At 44.2% G+C, this 22,671-nt stretch overlaps 1 protein-coding gene across 1 annotated transcript in view; it reads right to left on the reverse strand.

Annotated features, from left to right (window-relative positions):
* LOC144824470 (C-C motif chemokine 5-like) overlaps positions 1 to 11,480 on the reverse strand; it is a 32,109-nt gene extending 20,629 nt beyond the window's left edge. Inside the window, exons 1-2 of the mRNA XM_078683560.1 lie at positions 11,274 to 11,480; positions 6,886 to 6,997 (exon numbers count right to left, since the gene is read on the reverse strand). Of these exons, the coding sequence (XP_078539686.1) occupies positions 6,886 to 6,997; positions 11,274 to 11,346 (185 nt within the window). The 5' untranslated portion in view covers positions 11,347 to 11,480. The remainder of the gene's footprint in view (positions 1 to 6,885; positions 6,998 to 11,273) is intronic.
* Between the last annotated feature and the right edge of the window lie 11,191 nt (positions 11,481 to 22,671).

Here is a 22,671-nt window from a genome sequence, read left to right on the forward strand (position 1 = left end):
ACGATTCGGTAACTGCCATTTACCTACATATGGCCCTAAGTCACTTATTCATACAGATACTAACACATACTCACTCACCTATACAGTCACTGATGCAAGTGCACAATCACCCATACAGCCACTATCACAATCCCTCACTCACGCATACAGTCACTCTTATACTCCAACACTCACCTATACTGCCTTTCACATGTCCAGTTACTCACCCATATACCACTTACACATTCATTCACTCACTGACACACCTATACACACACTCATTCATTCACCTATACAGCCCCTCACTTACACACTCACTAACCCATACAGCCACGGGCTCACCCACTCGCTCATCCATGCAAGCAGTCACACACCCTCTCACCTAGCCATACAGACACTCATGTACCCATACAGATACTCAGATACCCAGTCAATCGCCGATTAAGCCACTCACATACCCACTCAGCAACCCAGACAGCCACTCAGACATCATCTGACAGACTGATACAGACATTTTCAAAACCTAGTCACTCACCCATACATTCACAGAGACACCTAATCACTTACTTTTACAGTCAGTCATGCAACCACTGAATCATCCATAGAGGCACTCATACAGCCACTGATTCATCAATACACCTTGTTATATATATTTAACACTCATAAACATTTTAAAAACACTCAAGTCACTGGATGATGTTATCAGTGATGTCATTTGAGATATCATCAGTGATGTCACTGACCATGTCATGAGTGACGTAATATGTGAGGTCAAAAGCAGTGCATTGCGGGCCGCAATTTATAGTTAGCTCAGCTAACATTAACTACTAAATTTCTCTGGTTATGTACGAGTGAAATGTCAGCCTAACGATAATATCCCTGCAACCTTTGTATTTTTCACTGAAGGAAAAAAAAGAATATATATATAAATATTTATATATATATATATATATATATTCACTGAAAAAAACATAGGTTTCACACCAGTTATAGTTAGCTGGAAATTTTACTGGCATAAAACCAATGAAATTCCCACGTTATAGTTAGTTGGACTCACTATAACTTGCGCGTGCAATGCACTGCTGATGACGTCACATATTAAATCACTCATGACATGGTCAGTGACATCACTCAGCGTAAGCACGTCGGGTCATGTGACCTGAAAATAAAACTTTTTATTGGTTCATTTCACTTTTGGTTTCCTAATGATGTAAGGCCAGGTCATGTGACCTAAAAATAACACTTTTCATTGGTTCAGAACAGTTTTCTTTTCCAAATGATAAAAGACCCCACCTTTTTTCCTCATTCTACCTTTGTGCTTTGAGAGAGGAAGACCTGCAGTTATTTCAGTCGAAAATGGCTACATTAGCTGCAGCTGCTGGAGCTTCTGGTCCACCACCACCACCACCACCACAAGGACCACCACAACTTCACAGTGGTGGAGATCAAGGAGAAGAGGAGGATGAGGAGGAGGAGGAGAGGAGATTCGTTCCAGAGGACAATATTACATACAAACCTAAAGAGCACATCATCTGGCAGTTTTTTTCAATCCACAATGACAAGAAAAAAGTAAATGGGCCTAAGGCAACCTGCTTAATATGTCATCAGGAGCTGTCAAGGGGGAATCCCAACAAAAAGTACTCCTTTGGCAACCACACCATGATCAGGCATATGCTACGAAGGCATCCAAATAACTATGCTAGGGCAGAGGTCAGGGAACTGGCCAGAAACCCTGTCCAATCTTTTGCCAGCACCTCCCAAACTAATGATCCCACCCCATCGGGACCGGAAGTTAGGGAAATGTGCTCCACCATACAAAGAAAGTTTCACAATTTAAAAATGGTTTGTATTTTTTGTGGCAAAACAATATGCTATGGACAGCAAAGCATCCCACTTATTAACCTTGCTTGGGATAACCACAAGTGCCCAAAGAAACATTGATTTTTTCCGCCTTTTTTTATTGCTCCTGTTGAGCCCTTTAGAATTCCCTATTTTTTGTTTCTCCCCTTAAAAAATACAAAAAAATATAAAACTTTAGAAAAGCCCAAAAAAATAAAAAAAATTCCAAAAAACAATAAAAAAAATATAAAACAACAAAAAGAATAAAAAAACAGTTCTTTTTAGAACTACCTTTAATTTATAAAAATAAACCTATAGTTTTAATAAATCTCTGTCAATCTTTTTTCTGCCGGGTACACGTACCGGTACGCTCCCCGGGGCGCGTACCGGGCGTTCCCCCCGTGAAAATCGAAAAAAAAAAGGAAATTTTTTTTTTGTCCCGCGGTCCCTTTTATGGCCCCCACATCAAACCTAGGGAGTCAGGGGGGTGTACCCTGCCCCCTTTTGGTCATTTCCCCCTTTTGTTTTTAGCCACCTCTTGTATCTCGGTCCTACCGAGACACAAGATGGTGGCCGCTGCGGACTGTTTCGAATGTTTACAGACACCCGAGAGCCAATCAGCTTCCCGTGCGCAAGTCGCGTGGCGCGTACCGGGGCGCGGCTATAGATATATAAATTTTTGGGAACCCAAAATACTCAAAATCCTCTGGAGCACATATCTTGAGACATAGCAAAGGCACATCGGGCTACCAGTCCCTACAATTTTGCCAAGTTTGGTGAAAATCCATTCAGCCTTTCGAGCTAAAAGTGAAACCGACCGCCCTATGGAAATTAACATGGGGAAAACACGTTTTGGGACCCCCCTTTTATCTCGGCCCCCGCTTCACGGATCCCCCCCAAACTTTCAGGGAAGGACCGGAGCGCCGCGAGGCAAAGTTTCTGAAAAATTGAGGCAGATTCCTCAACCGGCGCCAAAGTTATTCCCAATAGAATGTTGCGATTTCCCTATGGAAATCAATCCTAACTATAACTACCTACTGGCGACCGCCAGTAGGTAATATATATATATATATATATATATATATATATATATATAATATATATATATATATATATATAATATATATATATATATATTTATATAATGTATTTATCAGGTGTTTGCATTAGTGCAAACCTATTGAAAATGGAGAAGCGTGCTGTATAGGAATGATACTGTCAATGAGTGATTGGGGGGAATTTGAGATCTGAAAGAGAAAGACTGATGCATCTACATAAAGTAGTGTTCTTAAATAGATCTGTCTTCAGCTCTTTTCTGAATTGGAGCAGGGTTGGGGCAAACCTGATGGATACAGGGATAGCGTTCCAGATGCTGGATGCAGAAATGGAGATGGCATGTTGCCATGTTTTTTCTGTTGTTTTTTACTTCCTTAACACTAATCCGCTAGTGTTCTGGCTGCAGAGTGCTGCGAGCCAGACAGATAGGCGTGGGTACCAGTCGTGAAGGCTTTGGAGATGATGGAACTGGTTTGGAAGATGGTGCGAGCTGAAAAGGGGAGTCAGTGGAGTTCCATCAGGGAGGGAGTGATGTGTTAATATTTTTTTAAGGCCCCTGATGAGGCATGGTACGGCATGTAGAATGACGTTGAGCTGTGGCAATTGTGCAGTCTAAAAAACTGTGAACCAGAGTGTGAGATGCAAGATTATAAGGGCGTAATCTGAACTAATTAAGTCACTTTCAGGAGGATAGCTTTCACCTTCGTCAGTAGAGTAAGCTGGTAACAGGCTGTCATGGTTTTCTTGGTGATGTGTTCTTTGTGGGTGACATCAGAATCCAGGGTAAACCCAAGTGACTTGAAACTGGTTGAAAGTTGGGTAAGAATCTGCCCATGTTCATGTTGTTGAGCCAGGTTTGGACTAGTTGTTGCTTGTTGTTTATGCCAAATGGTAGAAATCTTTGTCTTTGTAGCATAAACCCAAATTATGTGCTGAACGTACAGGTCTGGGTGAGGTGCAGACAGTGTTTGATGCTTTGAATGTTTGAAGCAAATGAGACTTGCAATCTGAGTTTTGTGTAATCAGTGTATGGGTTAATACTGATACAGTTATCATCGAGTAGAGTCCAAATGGACTCCATGTGAAGGTTGAAGACGATGGGATGGGTGTCAGAAATAGGGACATCACAGCTGTGCTTAATTTGAGCCAGTGGTTTCCGATGCTTAGCACTGGCACTTAATTGTCAACACTGCATTTGTGACAGTCTGCCATAAGGTGGGCTGTCCGGATAATTAAGAAATGACACAACAACAGTTAATCATTGATTAAATATCGATTTAAAATGACTATTGTCTGTCATCCAGGCTATTCTTATAGCTTTGGGGGCCTGTAATAGCCCAAATTGTCACACCTGTAGGAGTGTGATGGTTAGAAGTTGTGTGGTTACTATAATTGGCAGCACAACAGGGGCAATGTGTGGTGCAAGCTGCAGTGGCCTCCTGATGAGAGCCCTGGCACTTATTTTTTTACAAATTAAGCACTGAATCACAGTGCCGTGCAGATGTAAGCTAACTGCCTCTGATGTGTGAAGTCACGCTCATTTACGCTGTTATTCTAGAATAATTTGAAAGTGGGCACTGCTCACTATCTCTGAGGTATGCAGACACATTTTAACAAGGCTCTTTTGCTGTGGATGAATTATTGGTGATACATTTGCTTCCCATCTCTTTGGCTTGAGTTTGTTTGATGCACTGCCTTAATCACTAGTGCTGGGATGGTTTCTTAGCGATAGATTCCTCTTCACTCTGAAGTTTGCCGACCCTGAATTAGGTTTTATTTGGGTACGACACAATAACATCAATGCCCATTACAGAAAGTCTCTTTCATCCATGTGCTGTAAGCACGCACAGACACAATTTCTTTGTCCCAAGGAGTCTCGTAGTGTAGCCAAAATCAAAATTTTATTTCTTTTAAAACACGGTTCTTGACAGCTGACGCGCGTTTCGCCCGCTATGGGCTTTCTCAAGGCAGATCTCCAATTTGTACAGTTATTTATCTCCCGATACTTTTATGCTTCACACTCCCTTGGAGCGAAGTACACCCAATATATATTCCAATTCTAGTAGCACACTATCAACAGTTGCGTTGTCCTCATTAATTGTCACTGTGGAGCCATGATAAGTTCCAGCATGTAATCCAAAGACTGTCTCCGACCGAAATCAACAACGCAACTGTTGATAGTGTGCTACTAGAATTGGAATATATATTGGGTGTACTTCGCTCCAAGGGAGTGTGAAGCATAAAAGTATCGGGAGATAAAAAACTGTACAAATTGGAGATCTGCCTTGAAAAAGCCCATAGCGGGCGAAACGCGCGTTGGATGTGAAGAACCGTATTTTAAAAGAAATAAAATTTGGATTTTGGCTACACTACGAGACTCCTTGGGGCAAAGAAATTGTGTCTGTGCATGCTTACAGCACATGGATGAAAGAGACTTCCTGTGATGTGCATTGATGTTATTGTGTCGTACATGGATGTGACAATCTGCAACACTTTGTGGGGCGGTTTGTACATGATTAATTCTTAAGGAGGAAAAGCATTTTACATCAAGGTTGCACTCAAAAAATAATATATACTTACAAATTACTTTCTTGGATTACAAAGGGACAAGTGGTGATGTGCAGATCGAATGTAGCAAATCCCTCCTTCTTTTTCTAAAGGTTTTATTTGGGGTTTGGTTAGTGGTGAATCTCCCTGGCTCTGAGATGTGGTGTCACACTGCATTTATTTGTATTTGGAGTGGTTGGTAGTGGGGGGTGTACAGAAACACTGCAGTTGATTATGTTCTTGGATATGGTTTATCAGTGAAAGAAGCTTCCTCGCTCAGGGGGCTCTGATGCTCTGTTGTAGTTTTAGGGACTTTTTGTCTTGGTGGACCTTTGAGGGTAGCAGGAACACTACATTACACTTTGACCCCAAAGTGCTTTGTTGGTAGTATTGTGAAAGGTGCTCCTTTGCTCATAGGAAGGCAGACAGGCTGCATAAAGGTGCTTAATAGGAACTTTTTGACTCTCTGGTGTGGACATTCATCATGCCCAAATAATGAGGACCATGGGGAACAATGAGGAATGCATGATTCAGATGAATGCCGACACACTGCAAAAGGACCTGGTCTGGAAGGGATTAATCGAGGGGAGAAAATCTCTGCTTCTAGATTGTGCAGAGAAATTGCATAGTTGTTTCTGGAAAGAGGTTTGTCTTTGAGAAAAGCTCATTGGGTATAACAGAGAGTGACAAGCAATGTAGGGCTCAAGTGCTGAGAATGTATTTCAGTTAAATAGTATCCAAACAGTGTGCTCTGCCACTGCAGTGTGCACCCGACCTGCAACTTCAACAACCGTTCTAGTGCTTGGTGATCCCATCACTCAGCAAATGAACCTCTACTCTGACCACAACATAGGCCTCTGTTATTCCAGTGCTGGACCCCCATGACCCCTACCAGATGCATGCATCTCACCCAGTTCCACATTGATGTATAACCACATAGTTCATTGTGCTAATGTTTTCACACTATCTAGTGATCCAGATTCACTGCACGCATGCACTCATACAGCAAACTTTGGGTTCCTGTACAGACACTGGTGCCAAGGGTGGTGAAATTGCACCCTTTCATTCCTGTATATTATGTACTCTTTCATTCCTGCATAATATGTACCCTTTCATTCCTGCATAATATGTACCCTTTCATTCCTGATGACATCACAGGGTTGACCACTTGTCCTGCCTTTAATTGCTTAAAAGACTCTTATTTGCTTCTGAGCGGACAGAGGAAGGCCAAGGGATGAAAATTTGAGAAAGTAAAGAATGCTTACTATCCTGCTCGTGCCTTCATAACTCCAAGGCCTAGTGGTAGCACAGGCATTGTCAACAGTACCAAATTGCTAGCAAGTAATAGCAGTCTCTGCCCATGGTTACCCCTTGCTACCCTTAAATGATGTTCATAGGTACAGGTGTTAACAGCTGTGCCCATGAGACATGCACCCAAACACTTGAGTGTAACGAGATACTTACACGATGGCAGGTTGGGAGCAGCGGCTGCTAGTGTAGAAGTACTCTCTCACATGGGTCCGAGGAATCTGGTTCTTGGCATAGGAAAAGCAACATGGCGTTGTGTCAGATCCCACTACAAGAAAAAAGGAGACAGCATCACTACCTGGAGGTGGAAGTGCTGAGCTCATCCCAGGTGCATGTAGGATGAGTCTACAGGGAACTCTCTCTAACCAAGTGATCAGACTTAGACCTGCAGACATCTCCATGTTGTAGAACCCTACCTATGAGCTAAATGAGTTTTGCCTCTTTTTATGTCTGGGGCAATCAAACACCTTATTGCATGCACAATAAACATGTATAGCCTTTTGGTAGGCAGGGGCATTCTATGGTTGCTTTGGGTCAGTTCCCTTCAGCCATTGCTTTAAAACAGTGTCATTCTGTTATAAGGAGAGATGACAATGGACAGGTGCGAGAAGAATCATTATTTCATCTCTCCACCACCACATGTTCCAGTCAGCCTTTGTAGCCTGTGGAATGTTAACACTACAAAGACATGGTACATACCAACTGGGATAGGACAAGAGGGGAGATGGAATGTGCCAATACATTAATTATAACACACCTCCTTCGTATGGGATGATCATTAAGCAGTGAAGAAAAACAGGAAGGGAAATAGGGAAGAACAGTGAGGAAGGGGAGGGAGAAAAGGCAAATAGCAATGAGACTAAAAAAAATCACATCACACTTAAAACCTATGCCACACAGGAAGAGAAATACTCTGGCACAAAAATCACTTTACGCTATAATGGTTATGCCACACTGGAGAGGATTTAGTTCTCTGAGATCTCCTAGAACCACAAGGCATGGAGTCCACCAAAACATTTTCTGGAACAGGGCGCACACCGGGAACACGAGCGGGCCTTTGTGAAACAATTATGTCCCTACCCCAGGATTGACCATTTTCGAGATGAACAATGTTATTCCTACCCTGGCTATTCTACGGACCCATTCCCATGCATAAAATTCAATGGGTTTCACATGCTTGGTCTAGTCGTACCTGCTTTTGTACTTATCCTGGTGTTCAGAAACCCTCCTGGAGATTTCACTTCGGTCAACCAAGCACACATTCCTTTTCATCAACTAAGAAGCATAGAACTTGGACTTAGCAGCACTGCCCTTCAATGATGTGAAAGGAGAGATCCCAGTAACACAATTTGGGGTGGAGTGATATGCCCACAAGGTGCCTTGTAGGGTAGTCACGACAGCAGTACCCAGCGATCCAGCCCTTTGTAAATGCTCTTTAATCATATGGTTCCTTCTTTCCACTAAACCATTTACATGAGGACAATACAATGCAGTCTTGTGATGTACAATTTGAAGATCAGACAAAAACTCTTTCATAGATTCAGATGTGAACTGCACCCCATTATCTGTCACCAAGATTTCAGGAATTCCATCTTCAAAGAATGCCCCTTCTAGGAACTGGATGAGAGTATTGGTATTGAGTTGATGTACACATTTGAAAAGCACCCAACAAGTGTGATAATCCACGAATACCAGAATGAACTGCTCGTTCAACACTTTAAGATTGCGGGGGCCAATTATATCAAGTGCTTATTTGGACCAAGAGCTATCCGGGACCTCCACAGGTGCCAACTCTACTCTCACCTGCCAGTATTTAGACATTAGCGCTGGGACATCGCTTTTGTTATCTGGCCAACAATGTCTTATGTATTCCTTCAATGAAACCATTTCCATGTCAGATGTTACACATTCATCCCATTCTTCCTTATTCAAACTCATCAATTTAAGTCTGACATCCTTTTCTTCCTCAATGTTGGTATCCTCGCCAACTTTTGTAGGCGAGCGGGCCAAAAGACCTGCCACCACGTTCTGTGCTCCAGGTAAGTATTTTACCATGAAATTGTACCCTTCTAGCCCCAAAATCCATCACACAATCCTGGGTGTGGTTCTGTCAGAACCCTTTTTATTGAAGGCATACATTAAGGGCTTGTAGTCAGTTTTTACAGTAAACGGTATACCCCACATTAAAACTCTGAAATGCCTTACTGCCCAGAAACAAGCAAGGGCCTCTTTTTCAACAACAGAATAGTTCTTCTCAGCCCCTTTTAGTGCACTAGAGGCAAAAGCAACAATTTGTGTATTACCATCCACCCATTGTGTCTGACTAGCACCTAATCCCTTGTTGCTTGCATCTGTGCTCAAAACCATGGGCTTAGTAGGGTCAAGTCTATCCAGGGAAGGGGCTGCTACTATACTGACCTTCACAGACATAAAGACATCATGACACTCTTTACTCCAAATGAAAGGGACCATGGATTTTAGTAACATCTGTAATGGTTTCAAGAATGCTGGCATAATTCAGTACACATTTAGAATAGTATTCCGACAGTCCCAAATGAATTTAGGGTCTTCAACACTGGTTGGGGCTATCATATTTTGAATGGGTTCCACTAAATTCAAGTTGGGTTTTATGCCGTCTTGTGATATGGCGTGTCCTAGGTACTCTACGGACCCTACCCGATTGCAAAACATTTCCTTCATCAAGGTGAGCCCTGTCTTCTCTAGATTAGTCAACACCGTTCTAAGCATCACATTGCACTCCTCCACATCCTTGCCATAAAGGAGAATGTCATCCTGAAAACATAGTGTCCCAGGAATGTCTCTTAACACATGCTGCTTGATCCTCTGAAAAGCGGCCATAGCAGATGCCAACCCAAAAGGCATACAAAAACTGAAACGCCCCTATTGGAGTCTCAAAGGAGGTATGGTGGCATGAGTTAGGATGTAGCTTAACCTAGTTAGTAAACGATGTGGTGAGATCCACTAAAACAACTTGCACCCTTAATTAAAGTAAGTACTTCATGGATGCATGGCAAGGGATGTCTGCCTACCCATATGTTTGCATTGAGGTGTCTTAGATTAATACAACGTCTAATGTCCTTGCTGGATGATTTAGCTGCAAGAACTATTGGAGCCAACCACTGTGAGCTTTCAATCAGTTCAATTTCACCTGAAGCTAACAATCTGTCTAATTCAACTTTTAAAAGGGCATGCATCATATGAGGAGTAGGCCTTACTTTATGTGCTATGGGTTTAGTGACTAATTTGCTTCCAAGTTCCTATTGATGTCTCCAACCCACAGTTAGATCCCCTCTGTATGACATAGATTTTACCCACGCTATTGCTTCCCATGAAACCAATTTCCATGGTTGTCATACCTAACAATGGTATAGGGCCTCCTGGTTTGAATTATGGTGTTTGTAAATCCTTATGCAAGTCAGAGAAAAATTTAGAAAAAGGACTTACATCCACCAAGGTGTATGGGAAGCATATGTCTGCTAACACAGTAACAGGTTTATTGTCTAATGTGATTCTACAGGATGGGAAACCCTATACCTCATTACCACTCTGTAACTGGAAAACTAACTAGTTTGGTTTCAGGAAACTTGTCTTGTTCAGTAGCTTAAACAGGTTTAGGATGTTGCTCCCTGCAAGCCCTTACCAAATGACCCCTTTCACTTCATTTGTGGCATACAACTGTTCTGGCTTGTCAGGAAATATTATGGGCTAAATGATGAGGACTTCCACATCTATAACATTTGAACTTAATATCATATGTTATTTGGTAGAGATTTTTGTTCTTGGTATCTTTCCCTGCATCTTGTTTACTTATGACATTAATCTTCGTATGACTGTCACATCCTTCTTTCATTTCTTCTTGCAATCAGCAGTATGTTGTGCACTAAATAAGTGTCAAATAACAATAAAGATATAATGGGACATGTCTGTCGTGCAGCTTAAATACTGCTGATGGACACAGGCTTTTGTTCAGGTGTCTTACACATGCCAGGTATGCCTGCTGATGGAGGTAAGCACATCCTGAGACAGCCGAACCATCCACTCAAGGTGGATGCCCATTTAGGCGGCCCAGCTAATTCTGGCAATGTGTCCACCAGAGTACAGAAATGGTGCCTGTCAGTGTACACAAAAGGTGTCCGTCAAGGTATAGAAAAGATGTCCATCAAGGTACAGAAAAGGTCTTCATCAAGGTATAGAAAAGGTCTTCATCAAGGTACAGAAAAGGTCTCAGTCAATGTATAGAAAAGGTCTCCGTCACGGTACAGAAAAGGCCTTCATCAAGGTATAGAAAAGGTCTATATCAATGTATAAAAAAGGTCTTCATCAAGGTACAGAAAAGGTCTCCAAGGCAGAGAGATATTTTAGATAGATCTTTCTGCAGCACAGCTATCCCAGACAGGCAGGGAATTTATGCGAATACTTTAGACACCAAAATTACTACACATTCTTTTTTTGATTTGGATAAACTCTAGAAGCTATAGAAACCTCCCTCTCTACCCACGGAGGATATGCGACTTCGAACTTACCTGGGGCTGCCAGGACCTCGGAGCAGATGCCAACCAGGAGTAGAGCGGCGAGGGTGGCCAGGGAGGCCTTCATGGTGGGTCTGGGTGCAGGCGGTGGTCTCTGATAGCACCAGGGCAACAGCTCTCTGGGTCACCTTACGCTCAGTGGGGCAGTGTCCAACTCCTACCTTGCCTCTATGTATCAGTGTCCCTTGTGTAGGTGGCAGACGTTGAGGAGAAGTGACACGTACTTTCCGGAGCAAATTACTTCTGTCGTTAGGAAATAGGTACAGAGCAATAGACCAAGCACAGGAAGTGGTGAATTTGCAAAACACACTCTAGCTATTCGTTTGAGTTCCATTTGTGGTTCTCAAGGGGGCTGGGTGGAAGTAACAAATGCAGACAGGATGTCAACAGCCCCACGGCTTCTTTGAGTGATTGGTGGGTGGCCAGTCTATGCACACGAAGGGCGCAGAATGCACCATGGAGATATCACAAGTCACTTAATTTATCTGAAGACCTATTAGGAGAACTACTCCTAGGTTACTGTCATCTGGATCAATACAAACAGATCACCTACACCCAAACACTCTAAGAAGGTCAAGCCAGTAGTCACAGATAGATCATTTACTGTATTGAATAATATCTCCGTCAACCTACAAAAACAATACACGTCAGTCTAAAGTGTAATATTGCCCTTCAGTGCTATTGACGGAGTCCAGAGGTTTAATAATCTTCAAGAAGATCAAAGGCTCAGTGGTTTAGAAGAGTCAAAATATCTCCGAAATGTAACATAGACTATAGACGATAGACTATACCAGTGGTGTGCTTTAACAATTAATATCTTTTAATTTAAAAAGCACGAAAATAAAGCATGTTTATTAAAGGCAGTCAGTTGAACACGGCAGTATTCTGTCTGGGCGCCACCATAGAAGAGAACAGATAAGATATGCGTCATTAGGTGGGGTTTCCGTGGGGGCTTTTGTGTGGGTGGTGTAAAGGCATGTTTTGTCTGCAGGAGTGAGAGGTTTGTTAGGTTCGGTTTGAAATGTACAGTGGACAGTGGACGGTTCCGGCATGAAGTGGTTATTTATCCTGGGTACATTGTTAGTAGAATAATGAGGATTAATTGAGTTTCAGAGAATTTTGATAATTCAAATGTATTTTTCTTCTGAGAGAACAACGAGGGTAGTTGACAGAGAAGGTGATGACACACAGAGGAAATCATTTTCTATACATCCTATTAGTTACATTCACTGGGATGGTAGTCGTCTCCAAAGTTATAACAACAAATTCACAAGTATACAATAATTCCAAAATGTTACATCAATTAGCAAGCATGCAATTTCCTGCACTTAAGATGCAAAAAGGGAAATTGTACTATTTGGATGAACACGAACGTAAAACAGAACACCCCCCAATGGATTACTGTTTTGTTGGCATCTCTAATTAATAATCAGGAGCGTGCATCACTGAAAAAGAAGATCGCAAAGACTGTATTATCCACAGCTTCAATCAGTGATTGTGCTCAGTTAAGAGGAAAAAAAACAAAATTGCGTCATTGAAATGATCACAAACAAACTCTGCCAGCTTCATAATAAGGGTTGTGGTACTTGTAAAAAGGTGTTTGCTGATAGTACTGCCTTGGATTACGCAAAAATCGTGCTTAAACCCATGGGGCCTCATTTATGAGGTCTTGCGTCAGTTTTGCGCTGCCGATGTGTCGCTTTTTGTAACGCATCGGTGGCGTAAAACATGCCTCCTGTTGCGCACTATTTACAAAGTGATGCATCTGAGCAGATGCGTCACTTTGTAAACCCCTGCGCTACATTATACCTGCGTCAGGTATAATGTATGCAGAGGGGGTGTTCCCCCGCAAAAAGCCTCGTAATAGTGACGCAGTGAAATCTATGAGATTTCACTGCGTCACTTTTAGGACACTGTTGCGTCAAAATCTTATGCCTGCCTCACAGCAGGCGTAAGACTGACGCAAGCCCTTTCACATGGGGCTTTCCCCATGTGAAAGGACGCATTGCTGGAGTTGCGTCACTTTTGTGACACATTCCAACAATGCGTGACTTTTGCGCTTACAGATACGTCAGAAATACTGACGTATCTGTAACTCCTTGCGCCATGATGCGTCATAGTGTAAATATGACGCATCATTGGTCTCACAAGGAGGGCGCAGTGAAAAGTGACGCATCGCTGTTTTCATGCAGCGATGCGTCACTTTTCATAAATGAGGCCCATGGGGCCTTATTTACTCAAGTAACTCTGCGTGGTGCTGCAAGCCATTTCGCTGCAGAGCACTGAGTCACTTTCAAAGCACAGGGATGCGTCCTATCTACAATGATACGACGATCCCTGTGCTCTTCCCTGCGCTGCCGGCCTAAGGCATGTGCAAGCTGTGCACCTGCACAGGGCCGCCAAACCCCAGGGGCCGCCACGCCAATATATATCCTTAGATACATATTTGCGTGGCGGCCCCTGGCAGGGATTTGGCGGCCTCGGGCCCCCTACCTACACTCCCTGCTCAGGGCCTCCGTGAGCCTAGAGCCGGCCCTGGTGCACAACTGACTGCAATTCTTCGACGCAGGCACCCTTGCACAATGGTGCAAGGGTGCCTGCTATGAAGGTGAGATTGTTTTTCTGCAGGAAGGGACACCTTCCTGCACAAAAACAATCATGAGCTGTGATTTCCTCTTTCTATGTGTGCTGCAGAATGTAGCATGCATAGAAAAAGAAAAAAACGAGGAGAAATTAAAGCATTTCTCCTCCTTGCACCTGACACATTCCCAGGTTTACAAAATGTTGTAAACCTGGGAATACGGCAGAAGCCATGGGTGTGTTGTGGGAACACCCACAGCAACACCAATGGCAAGCTCCTTTCATGCAAAGTGCTGCGTGAAAAGGGCCGTATTTACAAGGACACAAAAAGCCACAAAGGGTGGCTTTACGTGTCCTTTTAAATATGGGGCTGCAAAATGCACCGCTGGTGCATCGCAAAAAGTGCCGTTCCGCCGGCTCCAGGGGATTGTAAATAAGCACCTTGATTTTTGCCTATGCAGTTTCCTCCAGTAACATATTTGGAGGAAAGTGCATGGGTAAAACAGTGGGTTAATGGAGACAGTGTAGAACAAGCATTAGCAAAGCCTCTGCAAACTATTAGCTTTGTCAATGGTGTTTACCCATGCTGTATAGCATCCCAGAATTTGTATTCCAGAATTTGTGTTTCCTTTCTGGCTGACAGCATCTGCATTGACTGGGGTCTTTAAGCAAAGCAGTTACAGCCATTTGTTTTAGCTTGACCAGAAAGTCAATTTGTGGATTAGTTTTCCCAATGATTGACTTTTCCTAGTGCGAAGGGTCTTTTTTTATCAACAGAAGCAAAGTCCTGAGGATAGTCTAACGGACAAAGACAACATTAGACCGAAATGTCGACTTTTACACCTATTCCTTATTTTATTGAACTACAGGCAATTTTGGTATTGTGAAAACTCTTCAGATTGCTTATAAATACTTTGTGAAAAGGTGTTCACAACTGTAACTATGAAGATTATTTAACCCTATGTATTGTTTTACGTCTGGCTACATTGTGTTGATTTCTTGATTTTGTACCCTTTACAACTAATGATTTTTTATCAATATAAAACTCATTTTCAGAATACCTACACCCGTTTTGTTCTCAACTCTGTATTTCTATAATAATGTTTGATTAATTGATAAATTAACAAAATTGTTTTCGGAGTAATCCAACTGGAAGCAACTTTAACAGAGCTTACCTGATTGTAATTTGTCAATTGCTATAAATATATATTTGAACTAATCCCTTGTAGGCACAGCTAACTACTCATTTAATTGTTCAAGCCTCCAAGGGTCTATTGGTTTTCCCATATTTTTAGATATGGTTTAAAAATACAGCAGCTGTAATGAAAGGGAGATGGACTACTAGTGGACAAGCGCAGTTGTTTTCTAAACACACAACCCCTGATCTCCTCTTCACACGCCCGCAGCCAGACTGAAAGGCGCCACTTTCCTCCAGACAGGAAGGTGACCCGGCGACACTAGTCCCCTGCCACAAAATTAGAGCATGAATGTGAAAGTGAAAATGTACTTCTGGTCACCTGTGCCGACCTGGGCCAGAGGCACGGTTTGGCATGTGAGCGACAGATGTCGCATGACGGCAGCAGCCGGCGGGCATTAAGTCCAGGCAGCATGGAGGTGTGGAACGCAGGTGTGCGGAGCGAGGCACGAAGCCCAACCGTCAGACCAGCAAATTAAATTAACACTCTGCACACCACTTATAAGCATCCAATCGACCACGTGCATCACTGTAATATTTGTAAACCTTAAAATGGAGCGATAACTCTGTAAACCGATTACAACTCTGAAACGTCATGCTTTAGGACTCAAAACACAATATTTTAACTCAGTGATATTGATAGTCCCCAGTCGCACTTCTTGGGACGTCAGAATTAACTAGACAATCCAAGAAGCATGCCCACACAAGATAAAACAAGCACAGCCAGGGGGCAGGGAAGCAAGCACAGCCAGGGGGCAGGGGAGCAAGCACAGCCAGGGGGCAGGGGAGCAAGCACAGCCAGGGGGCAGGGGAGCAAGCACAGCCAGGGGGCAGGGAAGCAAGCACAGGGCTGCAAAGGGGTGGTGCTGTATAAAAACACACACAAGTTAGCCCTTTGCATTAAAGGAACAGATTAGTAAAATCACATTTTTGCACAAAAATTAGGTAGTCGAGGTTGCATTGTACCGGTGTTATCAGGGCTCAGAGGGGGGCCCTTCAGCATGTTTGCAGATTCTGTTCAGTGCAGCCTTAGGCAGGCCAGCAGTGATGTTAAAACCAAGAATATGAGTGCCTGGTAGGTAGTACTCCCCATTAGTGCTTATACTGCTGAGGTCACGTGAAAGCAAGTTGAGAGTGGACTTGCTTCCACTTGAATTATGCAATTAATGAATGTGCACACATCTTCAACCACAGATAAAAAAAAAAAATTAAAAAAAGGGGGGTCTCTACCTAGGAGCAAGTTGACAATTTGAAAATGTAATTAATTTGCACAGGGATGATCTGGGAATCTGACGCAGTCACGACATGTGTGGTCTATGCAACCAGGATTCACGACTCCACGAAAGCGCCCCATCTGCCGAAGGAGCCTCACGTTCCTATTAAACATTTATGCCAGCACTGTGAACACTTATCGGGGGCGACTTTGTAGCCTTGCCCAGTCTTGGAAATATGCATGAAGGTGCCCACAGCTGGGTTTAGAGTAAGGCTGGAAAACATCAAACCGCCATGACCCTAAACGTGTCCGCACAGAGACTCGGAATGGCTGCCCGGAGCCAGCAGTTTGAAACACTGGACATCAAGGCCAATGGGGGTTTAAAGGAGTGACGGGAGAGGGAACGGATTTGCGGACGGAGCAAGCATAGACAGGAGGGAGGAGGTGGGGGAAAAGGTTTTAAACGCGCACATGCGCTATCATGCTCTTTTCCGATGTAAATTAATATTTAAATATAAAGGAGAAGCACAATGTCTTTTGGCTGCCACAAAAGCATAAGGGGAAACATGATGGCGTTCAAAAGTAACAAAACCACGAAGTACCACCCCCCCCACTAAAAAAAGTGAAGCTTTTACAAACAGTAGCAGGAAAGAAAGAAAATAGTGTTCCCCAAATGAACAGATAAGCACGGGAGGGGGGACTGGCTCACGGACAGCGGGAGGGGGGACGGGCACACGGATAGCGGGAGGGGGGACGGGCACACGGACAGCGGGAGGGGGGACGGGCACACGGACAGCGGGAGGGGGGACGGGGGTCTCTACCTAGGAGCAAGTTGACAATTTGAAAATATAATTAATTTGCACAGGGATGATCTGGGAATCTGACGCAGTCACGACATGTGTGGTCTATGCAACGAGGATTCACGACTCCACGAAAGGGCCCCATCTGCCGAAGGAGCCTCACGTTCCTATTAAACATTTATGCCAGCACTGTGAACACTTATCGGGGACGACTTCGTAGCCTTGCCCACTCTTGGAAATAGGCACTGTTAGGATCTTCAGCATGAAGGTGCCCACAGCTGGGTCTAGAGTAAGGCTGGAAAACATCCAACCGCTATGACCCTAAATGTTTCCGCACAGAGACTCGGAATGGCTGCCCGGAGCCAGCAGTTTGAAACACTGGACATCAAGGGCCAATGGGGGTTTAAAGGAGTGACGGGAGAGGGAACGGATTTGCGGACGGAGCAAGCATAGACAGGAGGGAGGAGGTGGGGGAAAAGGTTTTAAACGCGCACGTGCGCTATCATGCTGCTGCTTACCTGATCGCAAATATAAACTCCTTTCTGGCAACTTCAATTTCGCAGCCCACTCCTGGAGAATACTTTTGGTAACTGACCAAAACAAGGCGACCCAAAAAAAAAATAGGAACCGCCCACCACCGCAATGACGTTGTCAAAGGGGCAGGATGAGAAAAAATCGCCGGAACGCCCACGAATCGCCTCGGTGAATGACAGATATCTCTTCCAATGGGTAGCCTCCATTTATGGAGCTAGCCAATGGAAGAGAGAGGCGGAACTAAGGCCATACTGTTCTAACATAAGATTTCGCCTGCGCGAAACGCTGCTGCGCAGCTGTTCCCAAGGCGAAACCTAAACAAGCCTTCTGCTCGGTCTGCCGTCCCCTTCCCGATCCCCGGCGAAAGAAATAAAATAAAGGCGCGGATCACCAAACTCTTTTTTTCAATATTTGATGCTTTTAGTAAGCAGCGCAGCATGCTGCACTGCTTACTAAAAGCATAAAATATTGAAAAATATTGTTTGGCGAGCCGCGCCTTTCATTGGAGTCGGGCGACGCGGGTCTTGCAGAATGCCCAACAGAGTTTGTCGAGCGGCGCCGAGTAAAAGAACGGTGCGTGCTGCCCGACAAACAATTTTTTCAATATTTTATGCTTTTAGTAAGCAGCTTAGAATGCCGCCTGTGGTGCAGCTTATTAAAAGCTTGTTTATATTTGCATTACACTTCCTGGCCAATGAAACAAGGGCCGCCATTGCAGAAGCTGGTCTTTAATTTGGCGCTCCCCGTCAGTTAAGCCAGCGGGAGGCCCGTTTCAGCAAGGGCAGCCGCTCATTTGTGTTTGTAGCGGGCCATGCTTGTTCTTTGTTAAAATACAGCCGCCATTGTCAATACACAAAATAGTGCTCACCCACCAGATAAAGCCCACCAAGTCCGGATGGGAGATCCCAAGAGGAGATAGGGCGGTAACAAAAAAGCCTAATTTTCAATCACAAGCCAGCGTTTACCATAAATGATGACGCCAGCCAATAACAAGCATTTGCAATGCAATAGGTCTCGCAATAACGCGAGTCTGAACTATTAGCATTGTAAATGATAATGCCCTTTATTTTTGCGTTCTGGTTTTTGGAACATAAATAAAAGGCTTTGTCATTTACAAGGCCTATAGCTTAAATTTGCGTTAAAACGAGACCTATTGCATTGCAATGGTGGTGGTGCTGCTGCGTTTTCTCTGAATCTGCACTCTGAATCTGCACCCACAATCTGCACCCACAATCTGCACCCACAATCTGCACCCACAATCTGCACTCTGAATCTGCACCCACAATCTGCACTCTGAATCTGCACCCACAATCTGCACTCTGAATCTGCACCCACAATCTGCACCCACAATCTGCACCCACAATCTGCACCCTGAATCTGCACCCTGAATCTGCACTCTGAATCTGCACTCTGAATCTGCACCCACAATCTGCACCCACAATCTGCACCCACAATCTGCACCCACAATCTGCACCCACAATCTGCACTCTGAATCTGCACTCTGAATCTGCACTCTGAATCTGCACCCACAATCTGCACCCACAATCTGCACCCACAATCTGCACCCACAATCTGCACCCTGAATCTGCACTCTGAATCTGCACTCTGAATCTGCACCCACAATCTGCACCCACAATCTGCACCCACAATCTGCACCCACAATCTGCACTCTGAATCTGCACCCACAATCTGCACCCACAATCTGCACCCACAATGTGTGAGTGGCGTTGCGTGTGTGAGTGGCGTTGCGTGTGTGAGTGGCGTTGCGTGTGTGAGTGGCATTGCGTGTGTGAGTGGCGTTGCGTGGGTGAGTGGGGTTGCGTGTGTGAGTGGGGTTGCGTGTGTGAGTGGCGTTGCGTGTGTGAGTGGCGTTGCGTGTGTGAGTGGCGTTGCGTGTGTGAGTGGCGTTGCGTGTGTGAGTGGCGTTGCGTGTGTGAGTGGCGTTGCATGTGTGAGAGGCGTTGCATGTGTGAGTGGCGCTTGCATGCTTGATAAACAACTTACACGTCTTCTAATGGACTGAAAGGGCTGCAAGGAGGTATAATAATAATAAAAAGAGCCAGAATGGATCAAGGGAGCAGCAGGGCAGGGGGAGAAAGGAGGGGTTATTTTGCAAGGCTTCTGGCGGGGGGGGGGTTCGGGGGGGGAGAAAGGAGGGGCAGCGGAATGCGTACGAGGGGAGGAGAAGTGTGGCAGGCAGATGTGCGGCCTGGTGAGGGGGCGGGAATGTGAGCCTGGTGGGGGCAGGCGGATTACGGAGATGCTCGTGCTTGTGTGGTACTGACTGTGCAGTGCACTATGAAAAAACAAGCGTGGTATCCCTATCGGCGCTCTCTTGCGAGCACCATCTGGGCTCGCTCGGTGCAACATGGGGCTAGCAGAACCTTTTCCAGATCTCCATTTCACTTCCAGTGCAGCTCCACCGCCACTTTATAAGTTAACTTTCCAGACACCTTTTGTTCCCCTGAAGTAGGCAGCAGTTTTCTAGATTTATCCTGGATTTCAAGCAGTTTCCCAACAAACTGCAACGATTTAAAAAATGTTTTTTTTAAAAAGTCGGGTAAAGTGTTCAGTGGTGAGTAAGGCATCTCATTTGCACCTAAGGAGAGCGATAACTACAAAAAACCTACCACGAACAGCTGCAAATTGTCCGGCTTCATGATTGTTTTCTAAATAGCACTCTACGAGCTTGCACACTAAAACTAATTCCAAACTGGCTTGTGGTGGCGCTTGAGGCAAGGCGGGTGCGGCGGTGTGTGGAGAGCTAGCAGGCTGCCTTTTAATTTATTTGGTTAAATTCCGAGCCTAGCTGACGGACGGGCAGGAAGAGACGCTGCAGGGACGGCTGACTCGGCCCAAGCAAGAGACCAGCGAGGTGGTGCCAGTAGAAGAGCTTCTGACAAGAGATTCAAAATGAATTAAAGTGAAAGATTACATGCTCAATGACGTATCACGTGTAAACAAATGAGTATATAACGGAAAGTATGCCAATCGTTTTTTAAATGTATATATTTATTTATGAGTTTTGTGCAGTGAGAACATGGGCAAAAGGTGTGAGCGTGTTTAAAAAAGAAGAAACAATTTCAAGAGAAAATTAAGAGACACCAACAATAGCAAGAACATTGTTAAACAAACCTTGCCAATACACGTTGCAGCCGGCCACATAATTAGGGGAGGAGAAGCCGCACAGCACACGCTGGGAGAAGCCCTTTGATGTGCTGTGCGGCCGCGATGCGCGCTCTGTGCTGGGGGAGGGCCATTAGGAACAGGAACAGATGGCCAAATGCGCGTGCCTGTACGTGCACTCGAAGAAAACGCCGCGGAGAAAAGCGGTGGTTTGACTATCCGATGGAGCACATGAATTCTCCCCCATTTCCCATTGCTTCCCAATGGAAAAGGACGAGACCTAAAAAAGATGGGCATGGCTTCAACTCCACTTCTGAAGTCTCCTTTAAGACAATATGCCTTAAAGAGCGAGTAGCGCATGCGAGCTGTAACTAGGGGAGACCTAAAAAGTAGTGATTGAAAAGCAAGAAATGAAAGCATAGAAGTCTGTCAGTCAAAATGATGGTAAAGAGGCTATGACCCATGGGAGGGACAAACACAAGATTTACAAGCTGTGACACGATTAAGAAGCAGGCAAACGAGAATGACAAGAAAGCCAATCAATCTTAAGCGATGGGTGGGCCCCAAGGCCCTGTATGTTCTTGGGAAGCGAACAATAAGTCTTTTGCTACCAGTCAGCTATGCTGTCTGGTAGGCTCAACCTAATGAAAGCCACTAAGACCGTTTCTTCAAGTTATGCTCCACTACACTTTGGAAAACATGTAATCATGACGTGATACCGTGTGTGAATAATATTTACTGGGGAATTTTTTCCACTCAACACAGCACAGGATGAGGCTACGCGGATCTTAAAAAAAAACACTGCTAGGGGATTGGGAAATCATATGCAGCCCTGTGGATAAAAGCTATATAATAAATCAAATTAAATAAATAACTAACTGAAAAAAAAAACTCCAAATTAATTTAAGAAACCCTAGTTAAGGTTTATGAGAGTACTGTTTTTGGGTTATACAAAGAAAGTCACTGCACTTATGTTGCCCAACTATCTCAGCTGCAAACCTTAAATGAACGTTTACAAAAGGGTTTTGACTGAAATTAATATATATATATATATATATATATATATATATATATATATATATATATATATATATATATATATATATATATATATATATATATACACATAGATCAGCCGCGGCAGGTAGTGGGAGTACCGGCCGGGCGGTGACGTGGGGAGGGGCGGGGTGGGGTGTAGTAATGTATGGATTCCGAACATATAAATAAATAAAACGAAGTTCGTTGCGCGCACTGCATCGCATTTATTCGTACTCCCACTACCGTCCGCGGCTGATATATATATATTCTTTTGGTATGAAAAAGTCCTCTACATGGTACAGATGTGCATCCCTACCCTGAGTGCCCCAGCTGCATGGATATCTTGATCCCCGGTACTAAGTTCCGGTTATGGATGAACATGGAGCATGCGTGCTCAATGGCCTAGGCCTGTCTCATGGGAAGAGCCTTTTTAGGACTCACAGGGCATTACAGGAACTTTGTGGCGGACTATGGGAGTATAGTTGCCCCATTGACTACACTGACCTCCAAGACGCAGCGTAGGACAGTGATCTGAACTGAGTAGTGTCAACCAGCGTTTAAAGAAATGAAAAAGGCACTATGCAATGCACCTGTAGTGAAAGCACCTGACAGCAGTAACCTTATATTGTACAGACGGATGGCTCTGACCAGTAAGTTGCAACTGTGTTAGCTCAGCTGGAGGGCATAGGTGGAAAGCGTTCTGTGGCCTTTATTAGCATGAGATTACAACCCAGGGAGAGGAATTGGGTGGCTATTGAGAAAGAGCTCTTTGTGACAATGTGGGCCTTGCGGAATTTGTGCACAAACGTGTTTCACACTAGCCTTGTAGTCTAAATGGATCATATACCACTGAAGTGGTTAATGGCCATGAAGGGAGAGGATCCTAAGTGGTTAAGTTATTCAATA

This window comes from Lissotriton helveticus, chromosome 3_1 (assembly GCF_964261635.1).
Source record: "Lissotriton helveticus chromosome 3_1, aLisHel1.1, whole genome shotgun sequence".
Taxonomy (NCBI): domain Eukaryota; kingdom Metazoa; phylum Chordata; class Amphibia; order Caudata; family Salamandridae; genus Lissotriton; species Lissotriton helveticus.